The following is a 22,298-nucleotide window of genomic DNA, read 5'->3' on the forward strand; positions in this document are numbered from 1 at the left end:
CCTGCTTTTGTATCAAAAACCAGATGCAAGTCTAAATTGCTAAAACTGTTTGGATCACACACACAGGTTGCGTACCGATAATAAATAAGAAAAGGAATAAAACAACCTTGCAGAATCAAGGTTGAGCGATAACGTTGATATTATCTTTTTTCAGTCACGACCCTAAAATAAAAGAGTCGGGCTCAGGTTGACCTCCCAAATGGCAGTTTTGGTTTATTATTATTCATACAGCACAGTGAATATTTACAAGTATTTACAACAATGTACTGATAGAAATGCACATTTTACAGATTAAAAATATATATATAACGAACAATGTCCCATACTAAAATCATCTGTATTATTTACAAAACTCTACAAGTAACTTAGTTATCTATCTCTTCCGTTTTGAGTGCAAAAGTAGAACATTTCAACATTTTTAGGTGGGGTTAAAGTCACAATGATCACAGTACCGATCTCTAAAGAGTCTCTAAAGGGTTTAAATGTTGCTCAAAGAACGAGAAATGTAGTTTGAATAAAAGAGCAGTTAGTCAAGATTTTAAAAACACGCACAGAAGAAAACATCGACATAAACTTTCTAACTCACGCTGAGCATCGCTTACCTCATAAAACTGTAATTCTTTGAGGTAACGGCTTCAAAGTCACATCTTGCACAGGTTTAGAAGTAACTTTCGAATGTTCAGGTGTGACAGTAAAGGTCACAAAGTTCATAGAAGATACTAGTAAAGCGTACCGAGTTTACAGTAAAGGCACACTGTTCCCGAAGTCACACAGTGGTGAACGCTCCATTAGTTATAACACCAAATCAACTGGACCCTGTTGCATTAAACACCTGAACGGATTCATCACAGTAGCCGTGATGTCATCTCCAGATTAAACTTGAGGTATTTCACACAACGGGACATAAATCCAGTCGGTCACACACAAACCGAGCACCGGATTGACAGTTTACACGTCATAAAACAAGCTTTTTACAAAAGATTTTTTACATTATTCACACATGGTTTTGTTTTAAATAACAATAACTTTTTGTGGATATATATACACAAGGCTGTGTGTGAGAATTTTGCATCATTTGAGAATAAAATAAGTTAAATTATAAGTGCTGACATTGAATGAAGGGTGTTCACCGGTGGAATCTTCTCCTCGTGGTCAGTGTTTCTCCAGAGTTACTCTACAGACAAAGCAAACGTGTGTTTTAATCAAAATGCATTAACACTAATGTGTTAATTTGATTTTTCAACCTTTTCCGTATGTTTTGGTCCAATCGCTCGTTGCCATTCCTCTGTAATGTCCATTAAAAGTGCTTGTTTTTGCCACCGACAGGCTCAGATTGTTACTATAAGTGTCTGACAGTTTTACGAAGCCAACATTTTTTTACCTTCTGTTATTGTGTCATGTGACATTGTTGCCGGAAGACAACGGTGGAAAACTAAAGCGTAGTTTAGTGTTATCTAAGAGATTTGATTGAATATTGGGCTGATTTCAACAATATGGATGTGATGCGAGTCCTCTCCATTCATGTCGTATTATTTGACTTAATAAGAATAAAACTTATAATGACAATCTGAGCCTGTCAGCGGCAGAAACAAGCACTTTTAGTGGACATACATGTCGATGATGAGCATGTTAAATACGGAAATATGGGAAACGACTGGAAAGGTTGAAAAACACTTAAGTTTTAGTCAAACTAAATTGCAGATGTTACCTTCTTGGATTTTGTTTCCGGCCTGTCCTCCACGCATCCTTACATTTAACAAACGTGACCTCTTGTGTTAATTTCTGAGCTTCGGGGTCTTTGACACAGAACACCATCCTGAAAAACACACAAAACACAAACCATCATTATGACGCTTCATCCACTGAAATACCTTCATCAAAGGAGTTACAGGTTTGAAATACTTCTACTACTAAAAATTGTGTTTTCCAGTATTTTTACTTACTTCTGTTGGGTCTCGCCAGCTCTGATGCGGATCTTGTGAACCTCCATGTCGCCGCCGTCCGAGTCACCTGACCACCAGGAGGAAACCATCTTCAGCATGTTGGAGGCCGACCAGCCGTGCGTCTCCTCCCACTTAAACGTCAGCATCAACAGATCTCCGATGTCTTTCTCCGTCACCAGCAGGAATGAATGGGTTTTATTGGTGGCTATTTTCTCCTTCCTGCCGGGAAAACATAGAGAGAGAGATATCAATCAATCAATCAATCAATGACCTTTATTTCAGCTGGAGATACTGGTGAAGCTGTATCGTTTTATTACTTGTTTACTATGTGAAATACACTATATAATGTATATTGTGCTACATTTCGTAATTTACTTTCTTGCTACACTTTTACAATGTATTTGTAATGTATTTTAACTGTTAAAGTTATTATAGGACTGTATTAATTGTTGTGGACCCCAGGAAGACTAGCAAACTGCTACGGCATAAACTAATGGGGATCCTTTAAAGGAGTCATCACCCGGAAATCGCAATTTCTCTTGTTAAAACATGCATATCTGTGTTTGACCTCAGTTGAAACTTGCCTGAAAGGCTGGAGTTTGAAAGTGGCGCCGTTTTTTCGCTTCTGCTCTTTTTCCGAACAGGAATAGCACACAAGGGTGTGCATTCCTAAAGCACGAGATTTTGATTCTGCGCCTTCGGTGACGTCACCGTGGCGGCTACTTGCATAAGCCCACCCCTCTTTCACCACCCAACCCCGCCCCGTCCGCTACCTGAAATCGCCGAAGCGCCGCCATTATGTTTTGGAGTCTGCATGCAGGCAAGCCCCCCCGGCTCTGTCCTTCCTGCGGCGAATCAACGCGCGCCTCATTACATATTATACAATGCACATCCGGACCAGTCAAAACCTCGCGCGTAATCTCGCGTGATAAAATCGCGGTACGAAAAAGGGTCAGAACAAGCTCAATGTTTGATTAAATTTTTTTTTTTTTTTTCTAATAAGTTTTACGAATTGATCCAAAGCGATCCAAGGGGGGCTGGATACGTATAAAACCAGGTGATGACTCCTTTAAGAAAGAAAGAATAAAGAAAGAAAGAACAAAGAAAGAGAAAGAAAGAAAGAACAAAGAAAGAAAGAAAGAGAAAGAAACACTGAGGTTTCCCTCATTTACAGCACACAATAAATACAATTATAAGGATGACATAATAAAACAGATTAAAAAATATATATAAAATACTATAATAAAATAGAAAGAAATACTAATTAAAGAGTTCAGCTAAAACAGTTACAGTGGGATGTGTAAAAATCAGAAATCATATTATTATAGCAGCCGGAGGAATATGTCATGGAGCTCAGCCTCATAAACGCCGCCGAGCCATGATGTAACCCCACATAGTCAAACGCTGCCAAGTCTGCGGTTACATCATGTTTACACTTCCTTTCGACTACCGTGTGACCGTTTCAAAACAACTCACATAAAGATGCTGGTTTTTAATCCCACACTCACAGTTTCAGCTCCAGGTTCTCGGCGTCTCCTCTCGTTCCGTACAACGACACGGTGAGGGACGGCTCCATCTCCCAACGGTTCACCAAACTGGAGAAGTGGATCTTCAGCTGATAGTGGTAAACTGCATTGGGAACATTTTAAATCAGATGTATCGGACAACAGATACTGAAATTAACTGAAATGATTGAACTCAGAAATCTTCAATGACTTTTCAATCAGAAGGTTTTTTCGTTAAAATGTAAATTGTGTGTATGTGGGTGGGTTGGGTGACGCGGTCTATTACATAATATGTATATAAAATATGAGGGTTAGTAATTTAACAATGCTACTCCTCTTGTTTTCCATTTTATTTTGTTATTTTACTCATTTATTCATCTATTTGTATTCTACATTTGTAATTTAATGTGTGTTCATATATTGTTTCTGTTTAATTAATGTCATTGTTATTACTACCATTTCTATTTTGTCTCATTTTTACACAAACTTGTCTTTGTGTACCTCTATAAATTAAATAAGTCAAATAAACATATGAAATACAAAGTCCACTGACCTCTGAAGGGCATGGAGGCTCTCGTCTTGGTGTACATCTGGACGCTGCGGGCCTTGCGGACCTTGCTGATGTCGTAGCCCACGGCGTTGCAGCGGCCTTTGCGGCAGCTGAGGCACATGCCGCGGTCGAACATGTCGGTGCTGCCGCACCTGTAGGCCTTGGCCGCTTCCCGCTCGTTCAGCAGGGAGTCGATGAACAGGTGGACCGAGCGCTCGTGTTCACACTTCACCGCGTCGGTGATCGCTGGAGGAGGAACGAGGGCAACCGGGTTAAATCACACAGGCTCGATTACGTCAGCGCCTTTCCTTTCCTGGCCACGCTTCAGATGGGTTTACTCTCCCACCGTCACCCCGACACTGTATCCGACCTTCCCTCTGCCGTGTCTGCAGCCCTCTGTTTATTTTCAGCCCGTGCTAAATGGGGTGATTGTGCTCCTGTCAGTGACAAAGTTCACCGCCGAGGAAGGCGAGCAGCTCCAGAGTTATTGGAGCTGCTGGACTGTTTTCTGTGTGAACCAATCATCACAAAAATGTGCATTGTAACCTGTTTGTAACAAACACGTCATTGTCCACGCAGGTCGGTTATACTGGCTGTACTGTAAATACTAGCAGAGGCGTCGACTCGAGTCACATGACTCAAATCACAAGTTTGATCGCTTTAAATCCAATTTGTCAAAATAAAAAAAACAGCTCTACTTGGACTTTTACACCAACATGTGATTTCACTTAGACTTGAGCCTTTTGACTTGAAAAAATGTGCCACAAATCTATTTATGTCCCTTCATTTCCTGAATCAACAAGATTGCGTTCAGGTGCACTTTAAAAAGCATTTAAAAAGACAGATTTCTGTAAATGTATACTATTATATATTGTGTATTACTATGTTGTTTAAATGCCATTTTATTAGCATTTCATTTGGTCAGTTCCAAGAGATCTTGGAACATGACTCATGACTTGTGACTTACAAAACAATGACTTGGTCCCTCTGCTTAGCATCTATTTTGAATGATACATTATAACGTGAAGCTAAATATCTCTGAGGCTATTTGAAAACAGCACTTGAGGTCATCATTAAAAGAAGGAATATCTAAATAATCAAAAACCGTTCTGCTGGTGTGACAATAACTGTTTAGCTCTCAGAAATCATATTTAAAGAAATAGGAATCAGCTTTTAAGCAGTAATTTAAAACATCAACATATTGATTGACACAGTAATTTAGTTTTAAACGAAGTTCAAGCGCACGTTTTGACATTTTACAGTTCCATTTGAGTTCTCACCAAATAACCCCAAGTTAGCGATCTTCTCCAGGGCGCCCCGGAGGTTGCAGCCCGGCTGGAAGCTGCCTCCGTTGGGGTAAATGTCCACGTGGCCGACGGGCTGCTGGATCCCGATGCTGAGACCCAGCGAGCCCCGCGTGAAGGTGTGGAGGACGTCCACAAAGTGGGCGTCGTCGGGGGACAGACGTCTGTGGGCCAGTTCCCCCTCAAAGTCCGGACCGGCTGGATCCAGACCTGCAGACGAAGAACTCACAATTAACTTTTACCAAATCAACTACAAGATGTTCTATTATGATAATAATCATATTTACCAGTTATTCTTCCAACTTTATTGGTTGTGTGGCTTCCAGCAAATCCGGCCACATGAGCCCCGAGGCTGTAGCCAATCAGGTGGATGTTCTCCAGAGGCATGTTGGTGGTTTCCTTTAAATCGCATTAATGAAATGTGATTTAAGAAATGAGTGGGACAAACACTCCAAGACATTCCAAGAGAATAAGTCTGGTTTCATTGCAGAAGACCTGTTTACGAGCTAGATGTATCAGAACAGTACTATTTCCCAACAAGGTACAAGAGAGTCACGAAAGAAGTACATTTACATTGAGGGCATTTAGCAGACTTACAATAAGTACATTTGTCGAAAGAAAGCCACAACATATCATTGGCGATAGGGGTGGGTATTAGCAAGAACCTCGCAATACGATACGTATCACGATACGTATCACGATACTTTGGTCACAATACGATACATATCACGATATCACGATATTGCGATATAAATAAAGATGGAAACACAATTACCTGTATATGTACATCAGATATGAAAAAGGATTGAGTCAAAACTATTTCATTCAAAACAGCCTCTCCATTTTATTAATTCCCATGAAATTCACTGGAATAAATATTGAAAATAAAATGAAAAAGGATAAAGTACTGCATTCACCATGCGTCTAAACATGAATCTTTTTTTTTTTTTGGAGTTGAAAAATCGATATTGTATTGGGCGGCAAAGTATCGCGATATATTGCCGTATCGATATTTTTACCCAACCCTAATTGGCGACAAATAAGAGCTAAAAAATAGAATCAAGAGTTAAAGTAGTAGCTGTTCAGCAAGGATACCTTAAATACAACAGTGCTATGATCAAAGTGCTACAGAAGAAGAAGAAGAAGAAGAAGAAGAAGAAAACTCCTCTACGGATAGTGAAAGGTTGAACTTGGGCGTGAAACAGACCTCGATCCAGTCGATGAAGCGAGCGATCTCTTCTCCCACTGCTCGGGTTTTCTGAGCCGCGAACACGTAGTGGTCCTGTGCCGACGTGAGCCAGTCCACCACGATGACGTTGGCCATCTTCTCTCTGTCGTACAGCGCCGCCACCAGCTTCTCCACCCAGCTTTCATACATCCCGCTCAACTGTTGGGATACAACAGACAACAAAACAACTTTCATATGCATGTTACAAAATCACAGCTCCCGCGTTCTTTAGTGTCATCTATAACATGCGGCTGCTTGTCGAGAAAGTTCTGCGAATTTGGAGAGTATATGTCACTGGAATTTGGTGAAGTAGCATAATGACACACTGTGAGTCCCGGGCGCTGTTTCTAAACCCATTGAGTGACGTGAACGAGGCATTTTAAAGACGGAGGGCAGGTCACAACAGGCATCTCCACTCACCGTCCAGCCGTGGATTACCAGGAAGGTTTTGGAGGTGCTGTTGAAGGTGCAGGCCGCCAGGGAATCGCGGTCGCCGGGGGTGACGTAGCACAGGTCGTCGTCGGGGTGGGAGGGTTTGCGGAGGGAGAATTTGGCGACGGTTTGATTGGCGTCATCCTTGTGGTCGAACAGGTCCTTCAGAGGGTCGAGGAAGTTACCTGGAAGAGGAGGAAGGTCAACAAATTGAAGAGAAGAATTCGGATCTAATGCTCTGGCTTGGGGGGTCCGAGGCGCCCGACTAGCTAACTTGATTGAATGGCTCCAATAAGCCCCAGCTCCTCTGGGCCCCTCAGTAAATGAGCCTCCCACCTTAGACAACATCAGTCCTCAGGGGTTACAGGGGTTCAGACCGAGCTCCATAGAAACCACCACACAGAGGGCTTTTTTTTTTTTTTTTCTCCTCCCAGCTTTGTTCCTGCCACCTCACCGGCTATAATCTGCCCAAGTTTCAGTGGTCCTGACACAGTCAGCTGACTCCACTCCAGAGGGGCTGTGCTGCTTTTTCAGAGTGGGGGGGTGGGGAGGCGTATTGTAAACACAAATCATCATAACTGCACATGTATAACTAACATTATGTTTACATAACTTAGTCGTTTTCACCACTTTGTTTTGCTTCTGAAAGTGAAAATCATTTCTCTCATAGACATCAGCACCAAAGGAGTTGGATATTCACCAAAACGCACAAAGACAACTGTGTGACACGTGACACATGGTGACCAATAGACCCCTAATGTTATTCTCACAAACCTACACTCGTCCTAAAGTACTGTAAATAAGACACAATGCTTAATGTATGTGTGTGTGTGTGTGTGTGTGTGTGTGTGTGTGTGTGTGTGTGTGTGTGTGTGTGTGTGTGTGTGTGTGTGTGTGTGTGTGTGTGTGTGTGTGTGACATTGTATTTAAAATGGCAACTCACCAAAAATAGAGTCCGCGAGCTCTTCTTCCAGAGACGTCACATACTGCACAGCTGCGTTCAACACCACAAAGTACAGAAAGCGAACTCGCCACGCTTTCATGTCTTTTGCGTTTCCTTCCAGATAAACTCGTCTTTGAATAGTGACGACAATCAACCGGAGCTGGCGGCGGAAGCCCGTGTGTGTGTGTGTGTGTGTTATTCCGTGTCTCGGAGAGAGTCCGTGTGCGTCCTCGTTGCGCGCAGTGCGCTGATATCTGAGCCACCTTGAACCGCCCGGCGTCTTAAATAGCACCTCCGCCGAGCCATTGGCTGCCGGGCTCCGGGCTCCGGGCGGGGAATGGAAACGTACACGCGAGGTAAATCATTATGAGGAGTCACCCGACAATGGTCGGCAGTAAAGATGCCCATAAAACCCGGGAGAATGTGGCGTACATGTCTCCAACTTCATTCCATGGAAGTTTCCACCGCCAACTGCAGGAATGAGTGACAGGGAGCCCACTGCATGCTGGGATTGCTTAATTGCATTCCATTTTTAATTGATTCATTAATTCAATTGAAAGATTACTCCATTAGCAACAGAGCATTGTTATTAATTATTATTATTATTATTATTATTATTATTATTATTATTATTATTAAAAATATGAAATTTACAAAAAAAGAAATAACAAGAAATAATAAGAAATAGCAAAAAAAAAAATGCAATCAAAAGACATATTTAAAAGAAAGTTTGAAAAGTGTTCTATTATTAATCGTTGACTGTATCAGATAAATAAGTATATGCATTTATAATAATGATAGTAATAAACTGTAATAAACTTTATCTATATTGCACTTTTTAAGAATGTTGGAGAGCTTAACAAGGAGCCTCACGTGAGTGACCTACATGGATCTTCCTGACATTCCAGGGTGCAGGCAGCTTGGCTGGATATGAGGGGACTCTTAAGGGTATTTTGGGGCCCCGTTGCACTGATGTGCTGTTGCCATGGCACCAGAGAGTGACATTAGAGCGAGACAGAGAGAGGAGACACCAACATGGATCAGGTAGCATTGTTTTTAGTGTGTCTCTATTGTTTGATTTAGCATCCCTCTCCTATAACTAAAAATAACTAGACTCCTTTTCAAACAGACCCAACCGACACTGACTCAAGTGACATCATGTGAGTCAATTTAGCGCACTTCACACAGCTTTTGGGAAGGCTTCATAAAAGTGATGTTTATTTTTGTAAAATTGATATGATGTGATTTCCACATATGTTCCCTTTTAATGACTCATTCAATTTGATTAATGATACATTACACTTTAATATTTTTTTGTTTTTTTTAATCATATTTGCAACTTTGAGTAAATATCAAATTCTGAAAGTAAGTTTTATGGGGTTTTATAGAACATTGCATTTTTTATTTTAAGTGCTCAGACTCCGCTTCTCTATATTTTGGCAGACTAGACCAACATACCTGCAACAGCAGCAACATTTAGACATTCTTTGTTACAAATTCCATCATCAAAGCTTTTGGCCATATGCAACGTATTACAGCAAGTCCTTGGTTTCCATTAAATGCTGACCTTTGACCTATTGCATAAAGCATTTCACTCACCAACGGGGTAAAAAGGTTGTTACTTGCCAGCTGGGGAATGTGTGGTAATGTCCAGGCAAGAGTAGTTGGCTTCGCAGCGGCTGTTTCGTGCCCAAAACTCCAACTTGAGCAAAACTGGGCAGGAGGCCGACGAGGTGATGGTTGAAAAGCAACAAGCTCGTTGCAGCAACGGCCAATTGAACAATAAAGATAACGCTGGCAAAGAAACCATTTATATTGAACCCAATGATCCGTTATCAGTGTCATACCCACGTCATAAAACCTACTATTGCTACCTACTTTCTCCTGCAGCTACTCGCACAAACTGAGTCGTGAGGTTCTGAATTCTGTCTACACACACATTCAAACACACCAGACTTTGCTCCCACAGTCGAGCAGCTGGCTTACGAGCTGTTTCGCTTCTACGAAGGTGACGACATTTGCCAGGAAAAAGCAGGGACTGCTGCCTTCCTACAGACCCTGTTATCGTCCTCTCGGCCCGGGGGAAGACCCCGGCGTCGGGATGAGGAGGAGAATCCGTTTGGACACCATTCGTACTTCCAAGACTTAATTACTGCAGTGATTTCTAGGTATGGCACATGATCACATGAAGTCTGATGATTCCCAATCCTGTTTCTTGTTCGGTACAGAGCCACGTTCAGGCGACTGAACAGGTTTAAAAGTTACCTTTGTGGCTTCAACAAGAACCCGTCCACTAACAACACAAAGTCATGAGGGAATGTTTCCACAGTTTGTCTGTTTTGTGATGTTATGGAAGATGTAACAAGGCTGCTAAGCTTCTATTTAACAAAGTTGTTTCCAGGGCAACGTGATGCTGATGCCTGCATCCATTGGGTGTTGTAGACATGTAATTATATTCCAGTGTTGCTTACACAGTTTTTTCTCACCACTATCGCTGTAACACTTGCCTCTGGGTGATGTTGGGACTTTGAAATTGTATTGACTCTCAATGTGTTAAGTGTCCTGAGATAACTTCTGTTGTGATATGACATTATAAATAAAATTGAATTGAATTGAATTGAACTAGTCGTCCGCTGCAGGGTAAAAAAAAAAACAATACAAAAGCTTTTACTGCATTTGTAATTAGTATAATTATGATGCATAAATATGTTCAGATGAATTTCAGGTGAATTTCCAATGAACGCTGGAACAGGAAAAGCCAGATGTTAGAAGTGGATGAGAAAGTCAACCTGTTGTTTGGAAACAACTGATGTAATTTCCTTGGAAGAGTTTTAAAAATACTAAAATGCTGATTTTGTACAGAATATATGTGTCAGCAAATAAACACGTGCAAGTATTTCTTCCCAATGTTGGAAAAGTGTTTAAAAAGTCAAGAGAATCTCTGGTAGGTCTGATCGACTCTAACCTTTCAAACAGCAGTTTTGCCTTTCAAGTGTCAAGCAGAATAATCCAAAACCAAAGGGACGACAGCTGGTACATTTTTCACTCCTTTCACTTCCAGATCCCAACTGTTGCCCAACGCCCGTCCTGCCTTCCAGCAGTCATGTGGGAATCTCTTTCTGAGAAACTAATCCGCAAACTCAAGGAATTTCTTCTTACTCATGCTGTGGGTCGGTTCTCTGTTTCATAATATGTTTTGAAGTCCTAGAGAAAGCTGGCTTCACGTTAACAACCAATTACAAACCGGTATCGTTAAAACATCTTAGATGTGAGCGTCAAGTGTCTTCAACAACACCCTTCGTGTTTGACGAGCACGACTGTGGGAGTTCGGCTCTACAATATCAGCAGCAACTTATATAAAGAGCCACTGTGCGGCCTTTCATCATGTGTGATGCTTTGATGAGCAGCGTCCCAATATTGTTGGTACAAACGACTGCACAGTTATCGACTAAACAGGCTTCACATCTGCAGGGTCAAACTGCCATTATAGGCGGTTTTCCTCTGCAGCATCTGAACAGGATGCATTTAAGCACAGGTCATCGATATGTAGGTCACTCATGTTCGGGCTTAGAGCCCAACACACAGCTGGTGTACTTATGCACTTTGGGTTTGCAGCGATGTGCATTAAGGCCCCGATTACATGAAGGGAAAACGCACATATTTGATATTTGGCCTCTCGAAACACGAAAACACGGTTTTTATCACAGAAAACGATTATTTCTAAAAAAGAGATTTCTGATAACGCTGGAGAAATGGGGTTTTAGGTTCTCAAGCGTCACAGGAAGTCGCTCATGTTATTCGTTGTTGTTGATTCTGAGGATTCTGATTGGCTTGCACGGCGTTACCCTTCTCCCTACACTGCCACCCATAGGATATATCGTTATAATGGTGCTCACGGGTTGATGTTAAATGACAACTTTTGAAAACGATGTTTTGTGCACGATGTTATTTTTGAAAACGGAGGGGGGGAAATATTTGTTTCTATAAATACCCTGCTATGTGTAAACGTGGCCTAAGTGAGAGTGAAACATGAGCTATCAACCATTGTAAACTGCGTAGATTAAAGGTGCAAGGAGAAGCACAACGCACACAGAGGGAAGGCAGCTTCATGGCTCCTTTACTCAGGTTAGACATTACTCCACTATATTATTCTAAAGCAAATCATTCTTTGCTGCTATATTAATGCTCTGAATGTTGTATTGGTCCTTTAAAATAAAAACAATCAGGAATTTGTACCAGTTAGCTATGACAGGTGTATTTTCCAAGTACAGCATTTATTAGTTATACATAAAAACTCATTTAGAATTTGTATTCTTCCACTAGATTGGATCTACAGCAATTGTAAAAAGATAAAAGAATAAACAAAATATCAGATATCATATCTCTGGCGATGAAGGTCCGCATTTCACCAGCTGTTCCATATATAAACATAGCCAAATATTAATATTTAACATATTCAGCGTAACATACAGTTCATATGTTGTTGCACAGTCTGGACTTCAGACTCAGATTCAGTTCAACATCAGAGTGCCAGCCGTCAGCTATCATTAGCATGTTAGCATACTGTGGTAGAATGATCTCAAAGTCTAGCTGAGGTTGACGGGAACTGGGCGTCACTTTTGAAGATTAGATTTGAGGGGTCAACTCATCCCAAAGGCTGCTACCGACATCGAATCATGACCACTGTCATTGAGATGCTTTGCTTAAAAGCTTATCAAATTAAAAAGTAGTCGATCCAATAGTTGGAAAATATTTCACACTGGATCCATCTGAAGATGCCCTAAAGATCCATAAAACCAGCACAAAAAATAACGTCCATATTTTAAATAAGGTTGCAAACAAATATGAGCATGAACAAAACCTTAATTAGAAATCTAATTTGTGGAAAGATGCATCGAACATGTTTTTCTAGGCCTTAAAGACACAATCTGTACATTACGTTATGGTAAAAACATGGAGTGGCAATAAAAACGTGTCGGTTCACAATAAAAAACCTTCAACTCAAGCTGCTCTGTGTGATATGTTTTGTTTGTTTATATGAAATACTGCATATACAGTTTATAAGACTCTCTTTACAAGAGCTGGAGTCACGCCTGCTGCAAATAAATACATATATATGTCATACATATAAATCAGAATCATTATAAAACATATACATACGAGTATGTTTACTGTGAGTTAAAGACATAATGTACAGTGGATTTTTGTATGAATAAACATACAATCCATTTGATGGTATCATATGGAATATAGTTTAATATTAAGCACATTTAAAATGTTTTTTTTCTCCATATCTTTGGAACATTCTGAATCGAGGAGCCTCTGGGAACTGAGGGTCATCACCGACATTGAAACCTATATTTCACCTGCTTTTCAAATCGCTGAGCTGCTACCAGGTAGATGATTTACATCTGATCGGACACGTCTGTACATGTTCCTCATCCATGAACGGTTCCATAACCTTCTTCACGATTTATCTATTTAATCATTAGCTAAAAGCAACTGGAGCAGTCAGGAATATTGGGATATTGGGTTTATCTCTTTATTAAACCATCCTGGGCTTCTTATTTATACAGTGCACTGCATTTCAGTTCATAGAAGTCAATTCACTGAACAGCTGGCATGGAGACCAATTTGATGACTTTCCACAGCCTTGTGCATAAAATCACTTCATTTATAAAAAAAAAAAAGGTTTAAAAATACAGACGACAACGGAAGCCTGCCAAAATATATTACAGCTTAATATACAATTATATAAATGTACATTCAATAAATACATTAGGAATTATTCTTGAGATGTTTTATGGCTAACATATAGGCCAGTCCATCACAAATTACCAAGGCTTGCATGTTTATTTTCAGTTGTAATGTTTGACCTTTCAAAATAAGGGCATGTTGAAGACAGAGTTTAGTCAATGAGATAAATTGTTCCCCCCCCCGGTCATTTAAGGAGCCCCAACTGGATTTAAAAAGTGACCTCAGTTACATTTCATATAAAAAATTACCCAAATTAAAAATGCATATCCCTGTTAGACTGCAATCTCCGTGACCTTTTGACATCTAAATGGCTCCAGGGGACAGATAGCCTTTTAAAGTGACCCGTGACACAATAACCAAAACACAATCAAAGAACAAGCAAGGCTTCAAGAGATCATATTAACACATTACTCGTATTCAAAACATATGTGTGTATATATTAACACATACATGAGGCTGATTTAAAAAGGTATTTACAAAGGCCGCTGTGATTCTCCGTTCAGTAGATAGTAAGTACTTCTTTGGTCCCTGTCGATTGTTGGCAATTAGTGGTTCCATTAAGACAAACATTAGGGACAAAATGATCATTTTGCACATAAAAAAAGTAAGAAAAAAGATGTGCCTTAGTAAAGCCTGTCACTCTGAATTACTTATACATAAACAATAATCCAAGTTCACATAGGCAAAGAAAACACATCACTTCAGGGATTAAAAATACATATAAAAACCTGTATAAACAGTACATATAGGCTACAAACGCATAAACAAATGATTACAAAGATACGCAGCAAAAGCTACTGAAAGTGTGCATTTGTCAAATGTGATTACATCAGCACGAAGAAACCTGTAACATTTCGTTTCAGCAGCTGTTGTTTTGGCTGCACTGGGAGTCGAAGTCATGAGGGACAACAGGAGGAAAATCAGGAGAGAGAAACTACATTGCAGCATTTCGTATAAGTCCAGTTACTTGCGAAGGCTTCCCCCATTGTTGCTGTGTGTTGTCCGTCTTTGGCTATGTGTTTAGAGATGGACGCTGTGCAACTTTCAAGCGTCGTTCTGCGTAAAAAGACTTCCGTTCTTTCTCCGCTTGTGCAACCTGCAGAACAGAAAAGGGCAAAAGTGAACAGGAGAGCTTTTTTTACATGCATCAATTAAAGTCCCAGTCGGCAAGTCCGGCGGATGGAGGGCACTTTGAATGTTTCCAACTCTCACGCTCCTCCCCTATGACCACGAGCTCCTCCCCCACGACCACCGAGCTCCTCCCCCTTGACTTCGTGCCCTTTGAACTCCCTTAGATTACGCCACCTTTGAAACGCGGGTCCGATGTTGACTCTGGTTTTATCACGGGCACCGTCGCCATCTTTCTTTTTTTCCTTCTTTTCCACCGGTGTTTTCTTCTCCTTGGTTGTTTTGGACCTCCTCGTTTGGGTTTTTAACCAGGAATTGGAAGCTTGTTGCTACTTCCCTCCGTCTCCCCCCTGTGATAGTGGTACGACCCGAGGGGGGAGGGGCTCTGTGTGCACGAACACAGTCCTGCGTGCTGATTGGACAGGATGATCCGGGCGCTGTCGATCTTTGCAAAACAAACAGGCTCTACGTTCACGTAGAGGGACGCTTTTTTTTCTAAAACCGAATGATTTATGTTGTTCTATCGGAGCGTTGTGTCGGCTTCAGTGAATATGATCAAAAACATGTTGCCGACTGGGACTTTAATACTTGATAATAAAAAACCTGGCTCTGTACAAAGGAAGCTTCTCCTCAACTTACAGTTTCTCTTGGCGGTTGACTTCCTTTGACTTGACGAAGACTCCTTCTTCTCCTCCCCTGACCAAGTAGGCAAACTCTCCTTCCTTCGAACTGAAGATCACCCTGAAATCACACAGAGGGGGAAAAAAATGTCAAACTATCATAGAATACCAGTCTGAAGAAGTTTCTAGATAATCGTGACCTAGAACGTACTTGGACTGAGTCTCCCCGGACTTGATGCGCAGTCTGCGGATGTGGAACTTGCTGCTGCCCCACCAGCCAGACCAGCTGATGATCGTGTCCTTCTCCCAGCGCAGTTTCACGATCATCAGGTCTCCGATGTCCACATCGGTGGTGATGAGGAAGGACAAGGTAGTGTTACTTTTCAGTTCCGGCCTGAGGGATGAAAGGAGGGGCAGCGTTTAACGGTCGGCAGCTCAGGTTAGACCGTCTATGAAGGCATCCACGGTATGTGTGTGTGTGTGATATACAGCACTGGTGCCTTCATGGTCTGACGTAGAGTCAGGAAACACTATCGCTGACCATGCGGACGCTGTTTTCTGGTGATTGTGTTTTCATATGACGGTTAAAGAATGTACGTACAGGACGAAGGAAATGTCCTCCTTCTCTCCGAGGGTTCCATACAGAGAAATCTTCATGGGCTGCTCGGTGAAGCTCAGCTGGTCCTTGCTGAAGAAATGCACCTTCACTTGATAGTGGAAAACTACGGGGGAAGAATTGACCATTTAGACACACCCTCACTAGAACGACGTGTTCTCAGCACCACTACGTAAGTTAGTTTAATACTTTAAACACCTTCATGTAAACCTTCTCCATCTTCATGTGACTTTAATCACAGGTTTGTGCTAAATCCTGGTCGGTTACATTCACACACCCTCGTACGTCTTAATCATCACCGTTTACCGAACACGACTTTGAAGTTGTAATTCTTAAATTAACTTTTCCATTCATGCGTCACGTTTAGAGGTGTTGCATTACCTTAGCATACCCCCCGAGCAACTTAAATACCTGTGACCTCTTCTTCATGTGACCCCCTGAATACCTGCTGCTTGTTGTGCATGTGTTTACATTCGTCGTCTATTTGTATGCTCGCTGTGATATTAATTCCAGCTCCAAGCAGCAACATCCACACTAAGTACATCCAACAACAGTAGCTCACACGCTGAGGATTACTCCCATTAAGGTATGTGCATCCATTAATTCAACTCTAATCCTTGGTAAAGTACATAAACCCAGTCAGACTTTTCTTTAGATTTCATATAGTATTTCTTCTACGTTGTTGCGCTGCACAGAAACCGTGTACCTTACCTTTGTACGGCATCATTTCGCGGGTCTTGAGGTACATCTTGGCGCCGCGGGTGGCGCGGACCTTGTTGATGTTGTAGCCCAGCGTGTTGCAGCGGTTCTTCCTGCAGCTGAGGCACATGCCCTTGTTGAAGGTATCTCTGGAGTTGCAGCGGTAGGCCTGGCTCTGCTGCTGGGTGTTCAGCAGCGAGTCGATGAACAGGTGGATGGAGCGCTCGTGGGAACATTTGACCAGCTGGTCCATATCTGCAGCACAGAAGAACAGGAGCTGTGAAACCTTGGTGCCTTCTGGTCACATGACCGGAGTAAACGTCTTCCTTGGGTGTCAAACCCAAAGCATCATCACAAGTAGAGGAACAAACATTGAGAAGTATTTGAAGAACATACTTTGGAGGCCCTTGATGCCCTCCAGTGCGATCCCCAGCAGCGTGTTCTGGATGTCGCAGCCCGGCTGGAAGGTGCCTCCGTTGGGGTAGATGTCGATGTGGCCCACGGCTCTCTGGATGCCGATGCTGCGGTCCGGCGACCCCCTGGTGTTGGTGTGCAGAACGTCCACAAACTGGGCGTCGCCTCGGGACAGGGTGTTCTGGTCGTCTGCGTGTTCGAAGGTGGGACCGGCAGGATCCAGACCTAGAAGAGACGAGTGTTTTCAGCTGTTTTTTCCGATGAATTCCTGCGCTGGTTGTGCGCACATCTCCATAAAGTATAGTAATTTAAACAAGGTGTGTTTCATTAGTTCTGTATTCTACACTGAAGCTCCGGAAAAATGCAGCAATGGTGGGTCGTTATTGGGGTCCTGCCTCGGATCACAGTAAACATACCATTATTCTAAGCAGGTCAGAGGGATTTCCATGTTTGATAAACCCCATAGCGACAAATAGGAGGATTGGCCCCGCTTACTGGCAGCGACTGGCTACATACAACACGGGCCTGGAATGTAACGGCCTGCAGATTATATTTCACCGGTCTGCTGTTGTGTTTTTACGAGCAGGGCCCTCTATAGTACACTACAGTACGGTATGGTAAGTTTGCACGCTTGTATTCACCGGCTCGGGGACTAATTGTAGACAAAGGTGAGCCAAAATGCTTCCAGCTAAAACACACAACTAAGGTTCCACACTGCACTAATGAAGTCACAACAATGATGTAATAATATGTCTATGATCCTACACGTGTGTGTGAAGTAAGCAGATGATTATCCACGAAGGTTCTCACCTGTGATCCGGCTGATTTTATGGTCCGTGAGGTCCCCGGCGATCCCGGCCACATGTGCTCCCAGACTGTAGCCCAGCAGATGGATCCTCTCCCAGGGCAGCTGCAGCGCTTTCTGAAAAGCCAGGAGATGGATGAGATGTGCCAGAAAAAAACATGTTGACATGTTAACACAGTTTAAAGTAAATCCTGCAGACTTGCCAGAGGGATTAAACTAATGGCAGGCCGTACCTGGCAACGCTCTGCAGCGCTCCGGTCGAGTTCTAATGGAGTTTGGGACATAATCCAAGATAGATTAATTCGTTGTAATGTCATGCTTTGCCAGAATTTTGCAACGCTTTGAACTCGGATGTCACGTACACAAAAAGGGCAAACAAATGAACGTGTTATTCGTGCCAACAGCCCCCCTTTTTGCCCTTAAGTTGCTCAAACAAAGTCTGAGCTCGGCTGAATAGCGAGTCTTGTTATGAGAGGCTGTTGTAAGCCACAGACACGGCCATAAAACGCCTTTACAGGGCATTTAAAATCAAAACCAGTAGGGAAACATATCCGCAGCAGCACCGCTGGATTGGAAAGCACTCAATCAAAGATTTGTAAGAGATTCTCCGGCTGCTCTTATTTATAACAGGAACGCATAATACAGTGAAATATTTGGGGATCCGAAAGCAGCAGGAGAAATCTTTTAGGACAAAGAGGATGTGGAGAATGTGATGGAGCTGCCTGTCAGCCAGGACCCAGGGCCAGAAAACAGGTTCAATGAAAACTCATGGACATGAGGGAAACTCTGGGTTTTCAGTCTCAATAAGAGAAGTAACTTAAATTTAAAGTCACCATGGTAACTGACTATCAACCAGAAGCTAAATCCTGCTTGGATATTCATTTTTTCTACTCTAAGTGACAGCTTTATGCTCCGTCAGTCATTTTCTTTGAACAGCGGTTATTGTGCCTTTAAGATATTATTCAAGTTGCCCTCAGCTCAGAATAAAAAACTTATTTTTTGCAAGTGGAAGTTATTTTTTGCTATAAATATATAACGTGCATAATATTTGAGACTATAATCATACTGTATATCTGTTTTTTTCCATAGACTGTATTAATTCAGTTTATATTTACATCATTTGTTGAAGTAGCTGAAATAAAGCCACAGAATGCTATTAAACCGAGCCAAATCGATGTCTACAATCCCTGATTTGTCTTCTTCGGATTAAAGCTGAACAAACACAATGTAGGCTACAACCTAATACTCACTTTATTATCCATTAAGGACATGTAAGTCTGGTAAATGACGAGTTAATGGACAACACTGCTCTCTTTTTTAAAGATTAATGTGCACAATCCATGTATAGCCTACATTTATTGTCAATAATCTGCTGCCATTGTGAATCAGGGATTGATGGAGGCTTTTTGAATCCACCATGCAGGGTTAGTCAACTCAAGAGCTCAGGGTTCGGCTCATCTCAGGCTGAAAGGGGGGTCACATACGATAAAAAAAACCCTCACTTGTATCCAGGTGACGAACTTGGCCACGTCGCGGCCCACGAGTTTGGTGTAGGCCGCGGAGGTCGGGTAGTGCTTGTTGGCGCGGCTCAGCCAGTCCACCACGATCACGTTGGCTTTGGGCTCACGCTCATAGAGAGCAGACACCAGTTTGGGCACCCAGCTCTCGAACATCCCCGTCACCTATAGAAACACACACACACACATGGTCACACACACACACACACGTCTGAGGGTGTGATTCATTCTGGCCTCAGCCCTCAGTCTGTGTCCTCTGCTCGAGGAGAAGCCAAAGTGTCATCAGGTTTAAATCGTGTTGCATGACTGGTTGTAAATCACATTAGAGGAGGAGAACTCACTGCTGCCTGTCTGTCTGCATGTCTGCATGTCTGCCTGTCTGTCTGCAGTGCTTGTTTCCCTACAGGCATGAAATCTGATTTTACACGAGACACGTTTACTCTGGCGTACCGTCCAGCCGTGGATCACGATGAAGGTCTGCGTCTCCGAGTTGAATTCACACTCTGCAGCCGTTTCCAGCCTGCCGGTGACGATGTAGCACATGTCATCATCTGGGACGTCCTGGGTGCGCAGGGAGAACTTGGACACGATGTCGGTGTAGTCTGTGATCCATTCAGAGGTGGTGGACGGGGGAGCGGCGGTGACCGTGGTGTTCACTGTGACAAACAGTGGGTTTGGAAATACATATTATTACACCTTTCCATGTCAATGCATTCATACAACAATCAGGAAGCTAATTAAAAAAACAGCTTTATGACAAATAGACTTGCAGAAAACACGTTGAAATGAACAATCTGCAAACATTTTCATGCAAATCATGAAACTTCTGCTTCTTCTCAATCAGATGAACTGACCATAATGGCACCAGTGTGAGTCAGGAGGCATAGAGCATGGCAGTGTCGCCCCCTTTTGTCTCCAGTGTACTTGTACCAGCACCAAAACTAATTAAACCTCAACACATTATTGTTAAAGAGCCTGGAATTCCTGAAGAGATTCAGTCCAGTAGATTAAAAGTGGATAAACACGTCTAAACGAGTTAATTACCCCATTCCTTCTGTGACTTAATATGTTTTAAAAAATCAAATGTAAGTGAGGAAAACGCCATTAAAAGTACACAATAAGTACTAGTGTATTTGTGTATTTCAACCTCGAAAATGATAGGATTTGCTCTGTTTTAAATGTGCGTTCTGCAGACAAAAGGGCCGCAGCAGCTGCGTTCTCCCGTCCTGCACACATGGACGGTCGGATTAGGATGCAGACCTGCGGATCTGGACCGCGGACGCGTTTTTTCACGAGGTTACTCGCGGTCAACGCGGAACCGTGCGCGTGGATCAACAAGCGCACGAGCGCCGCTTAATTAGATCCGCGGATCAATCAGGAAAGTAATCTGCAAGTGATCACAATGCACGCTGATAGGTCGGCTCTTACCAAACACAGTGGCGGCGGTGGTGCTGGTGAGTTCAGGGTCAGAAGAAAAAGTTGCAAAGATTTCACCCAAAAGTATCCAAACAGTCAAAAAGCAGATATTTTCTTTTCCCATATTATTGAGAAGATATTTGACTCAAATTAAAAATGAATTAAAAAAAAAAGCTCCCTGGAAGTCGGGCGACCAAGTTGTAAATCCAGGCGCGTGTATGTGAGGACGTAAATGGAATGGAGTTGCGGTTTAGAAGTAAAATTGCTTATGGTCTGTCACAGTTGCCGCTCCAAGTCATCTTTATGGGTGGCTCATTTGAATATTCAAACGTGATTGGCCGAGGCTTGAGAGGGCGGAGTTTAAACTTTGGCCCGGCTCTGAATCCCTGAAGGGAAATCATTCACACTCTTCCTCACAGAGTCGCAGCGCACACGACTGTGCGTTAGCTCTTATGTAAAGTGTGTCATTAGTGCCAATTAGCACTAATTATCAGTGAGCTGGAAGTTGGGATGAGTTCACATGGTGAAAATTAGTTTTATTCACAACTTATAATAAGATGATAGAAACAAAAAACACGAATTCATGTGGAAAATGTATCTGTTTTCCACATTTAAGCCTATAATACACAAATAAAAGTCCCATTTTGATATATCAAGTAAAAGTTTGCAAGTATTATGAGCAAAATGTGGGCTACTACTACTACTACTACTACTACTACTACTACTACTTCTACTACTACTACTACTACTACTACTACTACTACTACAGCAATGAATTACCTTCCTACCTAACCTATAGTTGCATTCGACTTTCTGGCTATTTTGACCAACTTTTGGAGCTCAGATCCCTCAGATTAACCCTCATGCACTCCTCGGTCATTTATATATATATATATATATATAATTTTGGCTGTGTTACAGCTTGTGGCATTAATTTTTGCAAGAACTTTTCTTTTTAGTTATATTTTTGAAATCCAATGATTTTTTATTTCACATGTCTTTTATACTCTATTGATGCATTTTTCACCCCCCAAAAGCCACGGACTTACAAACTGCTATAAAATCATCATACATCAATATTTTTCTACTTTGGTGGAAGTTGTTAAAGAGATTTATGAAAAAAAAAAGTAGAAAAAAATATTGATGTATGATGATTTTATAGCAGTTTGTAAGTGGTGTCGGAGGTGCGTAGTAAATTTGAGGAGGGCACAAGGGTTAATTATAAAATAAAGAATTCCCGAACCCTAACTATTTTGGGGAGGTGCTAAAATTGAGTAAAGCAAAAGTAATATAATAAAATCTAACCCCCCGAACTGTGAAATGGCGCTAAATGTGTAGTAAAAGTATGTCAAATGTGTGTTACAATACTTGCATAACATAATGTCTTTGTGAGCATCACTGCCCTCCAGGAGTCCTGGATA

At 42.0% G+C, this 22,298-nt stretch overlaps 3 protein-coding genes across 3 annotated transcripts in view; 1 reads left to right on the forward strand and 2 right to left on the reverse strand.

Annotated features, from left to right (window-relative positions):
* ccl25b (chemokine (C-C motif) ligand 25b) overlaps positions 1 to 5,429 on the forward strand; it is a 128,954-nt gene extending 123,525 nt beyond the window's left edge. Inside the window, exon 5 of the mRNA XM_084012014.1 lies at positions 5,411 to 5,429. The gene's annotated coding sequence lies outside the window, so the exon portion shown is untranslated. The remainder of the gene's footprint in view (positions 1 to 5,410) is intronic.
* lpl2a (lipoprotein lipase 2 a) lies at positions 188 to 8,138 on the reverse strand. The gene is made up of 10 exons (XM_084011992.1): positions 7,906 to 8,138; positions 6,951 to 7,147; positions 6,510 to 6,689; positions 5,590 to 5,701; positions 5,279 to 5,512; positions 4,002 to 4,244; positions 3,452 to 3,572; positions 1,944 to 2,162; positions 1,709 to 1,816; positions 188 to 1,174 (listed from the first exon to the last, which is right to left on the reverse strand). The coding sequence occupies exons 1-10, from the start codon at positions 8,003 to 8,005 to the stop codon at positions 1,153 to 1,155; spliced, it is 1,536 nt and encodes a 511-aa protein (XP_083868118.1). The 5' UTR covers positions 8,006 to 8,138; the 3' UTR covers positions 188 to 1,152.
* A 5,464-nt stretch (positions 8,139 to 13,602) lies between these two features.
* Positions 13,603 to 21,137, reverse strand: lpla (lipoprotein lipase a). Its single transcript, XM_084011991.1, has 10 exons — positions 20,890 to 21,137; positions 19,912 to 20,117; positions 19,447 to 19,626; positions 17,950 to 18,061; positions 17,122 to 17,364; positions 16,738 to 16,980; positions 16,012 to 16,132; positions 15,622 to 15,804; positions 15,430 to 15,531; positions 13,603 to 14,758 (listed from the first exon to the last, which is right to left on the reverse strand). The coding sequence occupies exons 1-10, from the start codon at positions 20,999 to 21,001 to the stop codon at positions 14,707 to 14,709; spliced, it is 1,554 nt and encodes a 517-aa protein (XP_083868117.1). The 5' UTR covers positions 21,002 to 21,137; the 3' UTR covers positions 13,603 to 14,706.
* Positions 21,138 to 22,298: the final 1,161 nt, after the last annotated feature.

The sequence above is a fragment of the Eutrigla gurnardus genome (assembly GCF_963514095.1).
Source record: "Eutrigla gurnardus genome assembly, chromosome: 6".
In the NCBI taxonomy this organism is placed as follows: Eukaryota; Metazoa; Chordata; class Actinopteri; order Perciformes; family Triglidae; genus Eutrigla; species Eutrigla gurnardus.

Coding starts and splice junctions, on each gene's coding strand:
- lpla (XM_084011991.1), bottom strand. CDS start 21,001: ATGGGAAAAGAAAATATCTGCTTTTTGACTGTTTGGATACTTTTGGGT. Junction 16,981..17,121: donor GGGCATCAAGGGCCTCCAAA/GTATGTTCTTCA, acceptor TCTGTGCTGCAG/ATATGGACCAGCTGGTCAAA. Junction 15,805..16,011: donor GAGGACATTTCCTTCGTCCT/GTACGTACATTC, acceptor TTCATCCCTCAG/GCCGGAACTGAAAAGTAACA.
- lpl2a (XM_084011992.1), bottom strand. CDS start 8,005: ATGAAAGCGTGGCGAGTTCGCTTTCTGTACTTTGTGGTGTTGAACGCA. Junction 3,573..4,001: donor AGCCTCCATGCCCTTCAGAG/GTCAGTGGACTT, acceptor TTCCCAATGCAG/TTTACCACTATCAGCTGAAG. Junction 1,817..1,943: donor GCTGGCGAGACCCAACAGAA/GTAAGTAAAAAT, acceptor TGTGTTTTTCAG/GATGGTGTTCTGTGTCAAAG.